Source organism: Trematomus bernacchii, unplaced genomic scaffold, assembly GCF_902827165.1.
Source record: "Trematomus bernacchii unplaced genomic scaffold, fTreBer1.1, whole genome shotgun sequence".
In the NCBI taxonomy this organism is placed as follows: domain Eukaryota; kingdom Metazoa; phylum Chordata; class Actinopteri; order Perciformes; family Nototheniidae; genus Trematomus; species Trematomus bernacchii.
In genome coordinates this window covers 1,849,623-1,862,556 of record NW_022987683.1, presented here as the reverse complement: position 1 = coordinate 1,862,556, position 12,934 = coordinate 1,849,623, and the positions used below count along the sequence as shown (strand labels likewise).

The window sequence follows — 12,934 nt, the reverse complement described above, 5'->3', positions numbered from 1 at the left end:
GGAAAGGCAGCCTCACATTCACAGAGTGCGTTCGGCTAAACTGCATGTGCATGTGACCGTCAGAAAGGTCTCGTTGTCAACATGCCAGGGCTTTCCACTGGGAGTAGAATAAATGGTGTTTATATAAAAGGGCTACGAGATGGATTCACCAACTGTCGGCACTCAGCCGATTGGTGATGTGGCTATTTATTCAAAGCCAGAAGGCACAGACACATGCACACATACCATATTGTGAAATAAATTAGAATGGGTCTTTTTAATGAGCATGAAAGGGATGGTTTTTCATTTTAAATTATAATAGCAGTCTGCACAGCTAAGACTAATGGATGTGAGTCATTTGTGATGCACTCCCAACAGGAGGCTAACATTGTACGACCGGCGCACCCTGAGGGAAGCTTTGGGAAATGTCAAGTATGTCAGGACTAGCTCCTGTGTGGCCTCTGAATGCATTTGGTATTTTGTTGGAAATGTTTGGTCCCTGCATGTGCTCATACTCGGCTATCATACTAAATACCAAAGTTTGAGACATTTGAAATTGGCAAATAATTCACAATGAGATTTTCAGCAGGGATGGTCTGTGTGTCTGCCCAAATGTTCACTATTTCTGGATGAATGACATGGCCAAAAGGACATCTGGGTGCAAAGTGGGAAGTGCTAAAGCCGTGCTAGCGCTTCTATGTGGCTATCCTAAAGCACGCCGATGCTAAGAGTTAAATGGAACAACACATTGCTAACATGCTAGCGATGACAATGCTATAGGGGTTTCACAGAATGGTAATCAGTGTTTTCAGCATTGTGCAGCATGAAACAGTGGCAATGTATTTTTGGAAATAGCCTTCTAACAACCAAAGGAGAATGTTGTTTGGTTGTATTTGAACGTAGATTTGAATTAAGATATTTAGAGAGCTAAAGACTCCCGTGCATTACTCTAAGAGAGAATCTAAGACTCTTTTTAAAGAGAATTGATCATTGTTAATGGGTGAAAAATAAAATAAGTATGATATCCTGCAATTATTTGTATGTTCACGACCATTCAGAATTGTTTATGCTAACAAATTCTAATTATCATTACACTATCATTCACCAAAAGACATTGATTGTGGTGATGAAAAGAAACATAAAAAGGAAGATTAGGAGGTGGGAGACCATTGGATATAATTATCAGGCTTTTATTAGCTGATCTGTCATAGGCATAATGCCACACATAAGCTGGTTCAGAATCAGCATCACTACTACATTGTCAAAGTTCCAGGAAACACTGGAAAAGTCCTACTCAATGTCAAGGAGTGTGAATAAGCAAGAGAGCCCTGCTGACGTTTTGGAGTGATGGTGTATTAAGATGGATTTGTTAAAACCTGCTGAGACCTCGCTCAATAAATGATGAGGGACAGACGTTTGTTATAACTGAAGAGAAGGACAGATGGAAAACGGGTATCAATCCAGGCAATGAGTAATGAATGAGCATTCACATAGCACTGCAGGCTATTCGGATGAGAATAATTTCCTGCACTTTCAATGGTCCACTGAAGCACCCTCGCCTTGCACAAATGAGTGAATTGCCATACAGGGAGAACTCAGCCCATCTGGCAGAGCAAATGATAACATCAAACTGAAAATGTATCAACAGTGAAGCCCAGGATTGCATTAAAGGGATGTCTCTATCGGGAAGGAATGACAGTCTGAAGACATATGGGCACAGAACCAAATACAGTAGGGCAGCAAATTGGAAACTCTGTTTGGGAATACCGAGGGTAGGACCAAATTAAATTAGGATTAAAGCCACTGTGATGTGACAATAGATTCATTTAGTATGAGCAGAGAAATTGAGATACATGGAAAAGTGTAATGCTTATACACAAATCTTTGCAACTGACCAAAGTTTACCATTGTTAAAAAGACAACTGTCCCCTTAATAGTAACAAGTTAGCACTCAGTTAAGAAGGATAGGCATTCCAGTGAAGCTGAACTTGCAGGAAATATATATATTAACCATATAACAGCATTCATTTAATCATTTCCTCCAGTGTTTAAAATGTTTAATTATTTATTAAAATATCTCTGCATCTACTAGACGCAAAAACATTTTGTACCGGCATTAATTGGTCCCCAATGATGAATCCTACAGCCACTCTAAGGACAAATTATACTACATGCAAAACTAATGGCATAGTAATTTGTTACCTCCTAAAATAAAGTAGCACTCTAACACATTAAACTGAGAGGGAGGAATTGGGAATTTTACTCATGCACCACAGTCTCCCGACCACCCTTTATTTATCTCTGCAGTAATCCCACCTTCAAACAATGTCCACTGATTCCTGTATTGTAGAATATATCAGTGAATCATTTCTAACCAACAGGAAGTGCACACTGTGTATCATTGTATATTCTCTTTCTTGGCTCACACTCTTTCGGGAAATGTAGGTGATTATGTGATTTCCATTACCTGCTCATGCATTGTTTTAGACACTTTTGCCACAAATGCATCATTACTAAAACAATACTTTCTTAATTCCTAGATGCTTTCCCTTGGCAGCAGCATTATGTTAAAGAGGTCTCAGTGGGTATCTTACCATGCTAATTCCTCTAAAGCCTTATTAAATGAAACTCACTTTTTCTCCAAGTGTGTGCCCCTGAATGGGAAATGATCCATCTTATTTCAAATCATCAGTGCTGTGACTTTTCCTCGCTTCTCCACATCTCTTAGTTTAATCACTGATTCACCTTTCTTCGACTTTCTCTCGTCTGTCTCTGTGGCTGCAGGCAATCATCCCCATCAATCTGCTTGCCCCCTGAAGCCCCCCCCCCCCCCCCCTCCTGCCAGCTCTGTCTCTGTGTGGGCCCATTAGGGCTGTTTACTGCAGACAGACCTGTGCCACCCTGATGAAGTGGGAGATGACGGCGGCCCTCTGCGGGGCGGTGGGCTTGCTGAGCACCATGAGCTGGATCCACTGGGAGACGCTGTTGAAAAGGGTGATGAAACGCTCCAGGATGGGGTTATCCACCGTGCAGCCGTGCATCACAAAGCTGTGGTAGTCCTGAAACTGAGAGGAGGTAGGAGCATTACACATTTGATTATTAAAATAAGTCATGAAACTGATATCTTTCAATTGTGTTGCAAAATGTCTTGAAGGGTCTAACTAAATACACAATCCACAAACATACATATCTAGTGTTTTGCATTTGACCTATACTTAAAGGTGGGGTAGGTAATTCACTTCAGAAACACTTTAATGCTCTTAACATCCCGATAGCAATGAATACATTAAATGCTTTGACAATAAATACATTAAAAAAATGTCATCTGTGGAAGCCGTAATACTGTAAAAAGCACGACCAATCATTTTAGCCGGCCCGGCTAAAATAACTGGATGGCCTACCTGCCTGTCAGCCTTCCATCTGTGCACAAACTTATCTCGTGCCCTCATTGGTCATGTGAGCGTTCGTGTGTGGTGGAGGAGGGGCTCTGTAAGGAAGTGGCAGATTTTTTTCGGCTGCGTAGTTTCAAAATCTAGCGCACTCGAGCTGGTTTCTACATTCTTACCTACCCTACAGTACCTTTAAGACTACTGGTCAGGATATATCTCAGGCCTAGCTGCTTTGGTTTTAATTCAATTTCAATTCAAGTGTATTTATATAGCCCAAAATCACAAATCCTATTTGTCTCAGAGGGCTTCACAAGTCAACAAACACAATTGGCAATGTAAAACAATGTAAAAACAACAAACGTAATTTAAAAAGGAACATAACACAATGACACAAATACAGTTAGAGTACAATAAATACAATTCCATAAAAGGAAGGGTCCATGAGGATGTATAAAAGGGGGTTTAAAACCAGTCTTAACTGTACGCTGTACTAAAGAGGAAAGTCTTCAGCCTACTCTTAAATGTGTGGACACTGTCTGCCTCCCTAATCGTCACTGGAAGTTGGTTCCAGAGGAACGGGGCTTGGTAGCCGAAAGCTCTAGCACCTGACCTTTTTTTGTGGACTCTGGGAACCACCAACAGACCTGCACTCTGGGATCTTAATGCCCTAGAGGGGCAATAGGAGATTACAAGATCCTGTAGGTAGGATGGTCCCTGACCATTGAGCGCTTTGTATGTGAGTAAAAGTATTTTAAAATCAATCCTGGACTTAACTGGTAGCCAGTGCAAAGCTGCTAAAACAGGAGTGATGTGGTCCATCTTCTTTGTTCCTGTTAAAACCTGTGCTGCAGCATTTTGTATGAATTGAAGGGTCTTTAATGATCAGTTTGGACAGCCTGATAAAAGGGAATTGCAATTCTTTTAATAAAACAAATTTGTATGTGTTTCCTGTACTGTATGTCCCCTGTCTATAAGTGCAACACTAGGAAATATGCTTATTTTCTTTCATGGCGAGTCGACATGAGGAAATGATTACCACTCTTATGTCTGTGAGGTAAACATGTAGCAGGAGGCAGTAGCTGGTTAGCTTAGCTTAGCGTAAATAATTAAAAAGGGGGAAAAGGCGACCTATCAAAACAAAATCCCCAATCTAACACCTGTACTTATTAACCTGTTATATTATGTTTTGTTTATCTGTACAGACACTTAAGTTTAAAATCCACAATTCTCTGTTTTATAGTAAGTGTATTTAGAACACTGTTAAAATATCCCTTTAAGGCAGGGGTGTCAAACTCAATTTCATCACGGGCCACATCAGCATTATGGTTGCACTCAAAGGGCCGGTTGTAACTTTAAGACTATATCATTAATTAATATAACTTCATAATTAACTACGTCTGAAAGCAAAAGTCTAGAGCAAATAATTGCAAGTCACTTCAGTAAGAATGTCACAATATGATTTTAAAAGAAAAGCCAGATTCTGGAAAAACATTGATTGTGACATTTTGAAAAAGAGAAGTGACATTTTGAAAAAAAAATCTATTTATGAGAAAAAGGCTAATTCTAAGAAAAAAGGCATATTTGGACAAAAAAAGTCAAATTCTGAGAAAAAGTCAAATTTGAGATGCATTGTGGGACATGTCGTTTATGGGCAACGTGCTTCTGTAAAGTAGCATGTAACCGTATAATAAACATATTATATTCTTTGCAAGCTCTTGTGGGGCCACATAAAATGAAGTCACGGGCCGGATTTGGCCCCCGGGCCTTGAGTTTGACACCCCTGCTTTAAGGCATCAATGATGATAACAAAGCAGCCAGCAGGCTTCTACTGACTGATAAAGCCAGTCTTTACTAGGAAATAAAGGGGAGATGCAGAACAGCAACATCACTGTGCATTTTAAACAGTAAACTAAATGCTCTTTTTATACCATGACTCATTTGGTTTTATATTAAGCCAGCATCTCTTTTGGAAAGGAAGCAAAGACAAAGCCAAGACCAATTACCAGCACTCATACCACCAACACATCACACTTGAATAGATTATCTAAAAATGTCTACCATTTAAATCAGCAGCACCCAACCCAATCATGCTTTTGCTTCTCAAAATAACACTCAAAGAGCAAAATGTTTGGAGAAAACAAACATAATTACCGCCAGTAAAAGTTGATTTTTACCAGTATTGCTTAGCAACTACAGAGAGCATGCAGCATGTGGCATTACTTGAGAATTCAAGGAATTTTAGAGCTGTAAACACTCGACACACAGTTTAATCACAGACTACAGACTGACCAGGATCTTGCAGAAGGATTTGTACTCCAGGTAGGTCAGGTGTTCAGCCAGCTCACAGGAATCAAGGTGGTCAAACAGCAGGGACATTTTCCTCTTTTTGGACACTGACGGGACACGCTGAGTCACCTGCCGCTTCCATTTATACGATGGCCTGAAAGGGATGATAAAACACACACAAACTGTAGAATATTTGATGAAAAGTCTCTCATTTACAACCATAAAATGTTTCTACAAATGCAGAATTCATTCCCTCGCTCAGCTGAAGTCACACATCTGCTCCACAATTCCTTGTCCTCATGGAGCACTCAAGGAAACTCGATGAGGTCACACAGAAATGGCTTTTGTTGAAAAAGGAGAAGTCATTGAACTGCTGATGACAGCTCAGCATTGTCTGAGAGCAGGCAATAAAAGGGCACACTGATATAAAACCCCTCAGACAGAGATGTTCATTCACTGTCAACAACACACACAGCTTTCACTCACACACTGTCCAGGTCAATGAGCTGGCTCTGGCTCGCGTTGCCTTCAGTGGTCAGGAGGTCTTTAAAGTCTTTGATCTCCTCCGCCAGCTCCGGGCTCAGATTGAACTCTGCTGGAAACTCAGAGATCCAGTACCTGCAAGGCAGAACAAAGCGATGAAAAGACAGAGTGACGATGGAAAAGGATTGACTTGTTAGCATTTAAACAATGTCACACTTAGTTGTGGACTATCCATGATTTAGTTGTGGACTATCCAAACAAAAAGATATTATAAACATGCCATTATTAGACCTTGTTTACAGAGAACATTTTTCTCTGCGGTCAAAAAGCAGTCAACAATAAGTAAGTTATCTTGAGCGAAAGTGAAAAATAAGTGAATATCACAACAAAATAAAACAAACAAAAAATGACAGCAGCAGCAGAAGGTCCAAATAGTTTTCTGCTGTGTTTTTACATACAATTGTATCCTAGCTCACGTAATATATGTTTGTAATTACTGTAAATAAACGTTGCATTGTAAAACAATTTCTGTATGACATGTAGTTACTGTCAATATTGGTTTGTTAACCCATAAAAGACGTGCATCAGACCAAAGTACAGGAAATAAATGGCATGTTAAATCAGAAATAAAAGATGAGTACTTGACAAGGTGGCATATTCTTGTTCGGCGCTCAGCAGTGCAGCTCTCCTCTTGATATCTTATCAAACAGTTAAGGTTCAACTATGCAAACTCTTAAATATAATTGAGAATGAACTGATAAACCAATCAAGATAGACATTGATTATATCTTTCTGTCACCAGCGTTTGAAACGATATGTCTAGATAATCACTAATAGATCTCAGCGTAGCATAAACAAAGGTGAAGGATACTTGAGCACGAGCTTCTTGGCCAGGTTGATTGAAGGGATATACCAAGGGTGCATCATGATAAACATGCGCACCATGGAGGCATCCTTCAAAGTGCCTCTCTCATCTGGAAGAAGAAAATAACACGTCACTCATCATCAGGAAGCAATACCCACAGAGCAGCATCACCTGCTATTAATTAGTGTGCATTTCATTTGTGCCAGTCGTTGCCTGATCATCATTATTCACATGCATTTCTACTGAATATAAGACAATTTACATGAAACATAACTGTTGAGTGACAATAGAATACAACTTTGGATTATATTGTTTTATTCTAAGACATAGTGTTCAAAGGACAAACCGAAGGCTTGGATGCTCGCTTCCACCAGATCATCCACTGCAGCAGACTGATCCGACAATATGGACTCCATCGTTCCTTTCCTCGTTTTTTCCCTCCGTTTCTGGTTTGACTCTCGTGCTTCTTACTGAACACAAAAGAAGATGAAGAGAAAGGATCAAAGGCATGCGAAAGAGACTAATTGCTGTATGGAGGCAAGAGAGAGACATTGAAATTCATAGTGGCTGTTGCAGCAATTTGGAAAATAGTTGTGTGGTCAGATATTTTGCATACTGCTTCACACTGTGGGGAGTGAAGCAATCAGGGAATGTTGACACTATATTTACAGTAGGGCTGTTTTGAATGGGGATATCTGTCTGTTGATGCTACTATCTCATTGATATTATGCTGGGATTTGACCCAACAGCTTTTCAGGACTTGGAGGGTATTACAAAAACACCAAATAATCAACCAGAATAATATTCGCAGAGTTTGGACTTGGAGAATTAAGATAAGATTTGACTTATCAATCCAAACATAAGTGATTAATTGTAAATTAGTATACTTTTTAATAATTAAAACTACACAAACCTTTTGTACAGTACTCAAAACACGTGCCATGAAGATATCTAGTGTCATTTCCCAATATCTATATAATATCAATATATAACCCAGACCTGCTTCCACATTTGTTCGAAAATATTGACTGGCAGCTTCAGTTTAAGTGATACTATTAACTATATTTGTCTTCCATAATGCATGCAGTCTAATGTACATGTATACACTGAGATAACCATGGTTAACATGTTGCAACAATGCATATGTAACAATAAGGTCATTTTGATAGCAGAATATTACAGTTTACAGACAGTTCTGCGTGCTTTGAGCTCAATGTGGCTCGTTCGAAAAACTGATAGAAAGCCACAAGCACAATCAACAGGAAACCCTCATGTATTATCAGTATACAACACAATGTAAGCCCTTAAAGGCATATAAGCAAATACACCATGGCTTTAAGTGTTGCAGGAAAAAAAAAAAGAAGAGTAGGGAGCCATGATCAGCACATCTTACTGCCCCTAACACATAACTCAAAATACATAGTATATATATAGTATAGTGTATATACAGGTAATGCTAGGTTATTGTGGAGAAATAGGAGATAAAAGAAGCCACATATTTTTGTTTGTTGCAACAAACTGAGGTTATGCTCGAGTGACAAAGTTAGGCCACGGAATCCACAACATAGCACGCTTCTGCCTCGGCTAATGGCTCTTCAGTGTTGTGGTTCTGTGGCACGGTGTGAGAGGGCTGTGATGAGTGTGTGTACGTATCTATTGTGCCTGACACAATGAAGCCTTCCCCTGCGCTGTCTCTGCTGCAATGTGGTGGGCGGACACACTCAATTACAGGCTACACAAGCTGTCTCAGCCTCACACTTACACACACATATCTGCAGGGATGAAGCCAAAGGAAGATAAGATAGAGAAAGAGAGGGAAGCAAAGCTTCAATCATCAGTCATGCAGTGAGAGTGATAGCCTATATATTGGGGGAAATAAACTTCAAATCTGTGCCGTTATGTAGAAGGTGGTCAGAACCATGGAGGGTGTCAAGAATCACAATCAAAAGGCTGTGCTGTTGCTATACATAGACATTTGAGTTCCTGTGAGGATGCTAAGGTCACCACAGGATGCAGCCATAGCGCAGTATGTCTGAAACCTCAAAAAGCAACCTGTGATATGTGGCTTACGGAGAAAAAGAGCAGACACTTTGCATCTCATGAATATAATCAGAACGAAAGTAGAGTCTAATGCACACAAGAGTTTTTAATGAGAGTCATCTAGATCTGGGCTGAATTGGATTTATTTGTGACAGTAGGCATCTGTTTCGCTTCTGCATTTTTCAAGACAGTCTGTCCTCAAAGAAGGATGTAAAACTAGTTTCTACGAATATGCAAGGAGCTTCTCTATCTATACCATATAAACCGGAACAAAAAGAGAGGGGTGGGGGGGGTGATTCAGTGGCACCTAATGTGTACCTTCTTTAGACAGGGTCTAGTCAGGCACTGCGACACAGACTGTGCCCATCTCGATGATGACACCAACCTGCTATCCATTCATCATGCTGCTGACGGGAGAACATTCTCTCAGTGCTTCACGGAGGATTAGGAGACTGATTTATCTTTAACAAGCTCCGCCTTCTGCCTGTCTTGCAATTCTTTAAGTATTTTCCCCACATGATTTCTGACAGCATTTCTATCGCCGCCGAGCGACAGATTGATTGTTCAGTATAGCGCACACTGTGAGCACTTTGGTGTCATCCTTGGTTGCCGGGTGACGTCCACCCAGGGCCATCGATCTGGCAGATTAGGGGTGGGTTGGGGCGCAGCGGGGATAAAGAGAACTTGACAGGTGCCTGGTCAATCCTGGGCAAGAGGAATCTGTAGGGTGCTGCTGGTTTAGTGGGCACTGAAAATGTCACATCCTCCAGATTTTATTAGAGTCATAAAACAACACGGAAGATGTTCACCATAATACCTGTCAACACAATACCTACAAGTAAACATTCAAATACACTTTTTAAAGGTCTCGCTTTGATGTCTTTTATAGATAAATATGTGTCCCCGCCCGGTGTGTCAGGGGACTCACAACGTGTCAGAAAATACAACCTCTCTCTTTTCCTCCGTACCCAAATCTCTAAAATGGGGGGAACAACGGAGCTGATCCAGATTTGCTGCAGATATGACGTAATATCGGAAATGTGGGCGGGCTTTACACCCACGGCCCTATCAGAAAGGTCGCTATCAGAAACAATGCGTGACGTGTTTTGGACGTAATATGGTCTTTGTTTACATTAGCAGGCATCACTAACACTCAGAGCTCCTGTACTGGAGAGAGTATGTGTAAAAAATCAGGAAATTAAAAGGAACTCACCTTGTGGTAAACCCTCAAGAGGAAAAGCATTTGAGCTCCATACTGTTTCAGAAATAATGCTTAATGTGGTTTTGAACATGATTTAGCATTTAGCTGTATCTGCCGGTAGAAATCTTCTGATCAGATACTTTTTTTAAAGCTTCAGACCCATAATCAGCACTTCTTTAACAGGGCTGAATATGAGGGATGTCTAAAATGCATGATCTGTTTGGTATTTTGAGAAAAGCACATCATAGACATGTTTTTTATATATTTGTATATAATAATATATGCCTAAAAATAGCATGATAGGAGATCGTTAAGTTAAATGTTAAGCTACAGTATATCCACAATTCTTGAGTACCTTTTTACAGAGAGTAAATATATGTTCTTGTCTAAATCGCATCAGGCTTTGCAAGGAATGCCTTCCTACGAAGCCCACACATTAGAGGGAAAGTGGCTGCATCAATCATTAACACCTTTTCATGTCTTAAATTGACACAAGCATTGATTGATAATAAGACACTGACAGACTCACAGATAATGATATCCATCCCCCTATTGATATTCCATAATGGGCTCATTTCCATGCTAGTATACGCCCAGAGCTAATGCACGGTCCCCCTACTGCCATTGATTTCATTTTATCCCCTGCCTTCTGGCATTTGGGTGCAACACGATTGATTGATGTTGTCATGGATAATAGTCACCAGCTAAAGGATGTGCGCACATTAAGTCATTGGGATTAGCTATCAGGCATGCACTGAAAACACACACACACACAGTCTGTTCATTCTGCCTCACATAAACATGATGAAGGTTCTATCTCCAGAATTATTATATTGGATGGCATCGTCATTAGGTTCAGTTAGAGACACTACAATACTTCGATTTATGATCTAAACCTACAAAATAAGATAAGAAGGTTAACATGATAAGCCGGCTAACGCACTAAAGCATCATCACTGTGAACATGTTAGCATGCAGACGTTAGCATTTAGCTCAGATGCCTTACAGAGCTGCTGCTATTCTTGATCAAACCTCACTATATCAATATCACACAAGTTGCAATACCTACAGTAAGCATGCATACGATGCAAAACCATGTTAGATATACAATGCTGCCTTGATTATGAGCATATTGTAATTAAACTATTTTAGTTTTTATATGTATTATATAAATACACACATGATAAAAACTAAACTTTTTATTGATGGTTTGTTTTTGCATCTCATGTAATATAATATTCAAACATTGATTTGATTATGTCACATGTGATTTTGGATACTGGACATTTGGCATTTTATGGTATTTAAACATATCTTAAAACACTTAATAATATAAAAATGTTATATTAATTTGGTCTGTGGCCTCTTTCTCACGTCAGTTGCTGCTGCTCGTTTTCCGAAATCGAAGACTTGATGTCCAGTAAACCTATTTTCTCCTTTAACAGAAGGGTTCATTTATCAGTCTCTTTTTTTCAAATGGAGTTACTTATTTTTCAAATTTGTTAATGTTTTTTTAATGTTCAATTATCTGTGAGAGTGGTGCTTAGAATGAATCTTCTATCCCTTCACTAACTAGCAACTTTAAAGCTTTACTTTTCCAGCATCTATCAAAATTGAATGTCTCAAATGAATATGCTAATAAAAATGCTCACTACGTATTTATTAAGAGTTACTTTGACAACAGTGCGGGACATTAATCTGCACTTTAAAGATTTATCTCAGTGTTCGGTCATTGTGAGGCCATGTGGATAGAATTGCAATAACATATACAAACAGCACTTCTTCATGTTATCCACACCCCACTCGTATCTCTTGCTCAACACCCCGTAGTTTGTTTCAGGAAGTTGTAGCAAGGGTGTTGCATGATGGGACAGATATAGTTCTCCATAGGGGCCTACAGAGCGGCTGCTGACAGGCTCTATTTACAGACTGCAGGGTACTGAGAGCAGGAAGGGAAACGCTTCCTTTTCCCTGGACACGCAGAATGCCACATCTGTGGGGGGGGGGCACACCGGCTGCAAACTGAGATTAGCAGCTACAGTTGCTCCTCGGGGACGGGGGACGGGGACGGGGGGGAGAGACAGAGAGGGAGAATGGGAGGATAAACTGGGAGGCAGGAAGAGAGCATGCTCAACCTGGCTATAGCCCAGTCAAATGGAAAGAGATTGTTGGCTGAAGAGGGAAACGTTTAAATAGGGAGGGGTTGAAAATGCATTCAATGTGAAGGACTCAAGCTGCATTCTTTTTCTAATCTTGAAAGAGAAAGAAGAAAAATATGCACATTCCACAATGTGTTTCTGGGACATAACAGCTGCTCGGGTGTAATGTTTTATTATGTCCTCGAAGAAAAAGCCAAGCATCCTGTTCCACATCTGGCCCACTCTCATATCTCAAATCCCAACTTTCTGACTTCAAATGAAAAGTGTAATGTGCGCGACAGAGGGGCACTTCTGCGGACCCCATGTGATGTTGTAATATCTGCCTTCTGCTACCTCCCAAACTCAACAATGTATCATTGTGTCACATTGTTTTCACTGCTTTGTGTTGAGACTTCCTGCTCAAACTTCTGTCCCTTTACCAGATGTGAAAGTTTGCTTCATAACAAACACCGGAAGGGTGTGTTGGTATGTGTGTGTGAAATGTGCCGAGTGTATGTGGGTCCACACTTTTTTTTTAAACGTGTTACTGAAA

General features: G+C 40.1%; 1 protein-coding gene across 2 annotated transcripts in view; it reads right to left on the bottom strand.

The window, feature by feature from the left end:
* LOC117487710 (RAS guanyl-releasing protein 2-like) overlaps positions 1 to 12,934 on the bottom strand; it is a 34,714-nt gene that overhangs the window by 17,046 nt on the left and 4,734 nt on the right. For both annotated transcript variants that reach the window (XM_034136358.1, XM_034136359.1), the window contains exons 2-7: positions 7,349 to 7,472; positions 7,009 to 7,111; positions 6,779 to 6,835; positions 6,141 to 6,272; positions 5,658 to 5,808; positions 2,871 to 3,044 (exon numbers count right to left, since the gene is read on the bottom strand). In XM_034136358.1, coding sequence (XP_033992249.1) covers positions 2,871 to 3,044; positions 5,658 to 5,808; positions 6,141 to 6,272; positions 6,779 to 6,835; positions 7,009 to 7,111; positions 7,349 to 7,418 — 687 coding nt within the window. In that variant the 5' untranslated portion in view covers positions 7,419 to 7,472. The remainder of the gene's footprint in view (positions 1 to 2,870; positions 3,045 to 5,657; positions 5,809 to 6,140; positions 6,273 to 6,778; positions 6,836 to 7,008; positions 7,112 to 7,348; positions 7,473 to 12,934) is intronic.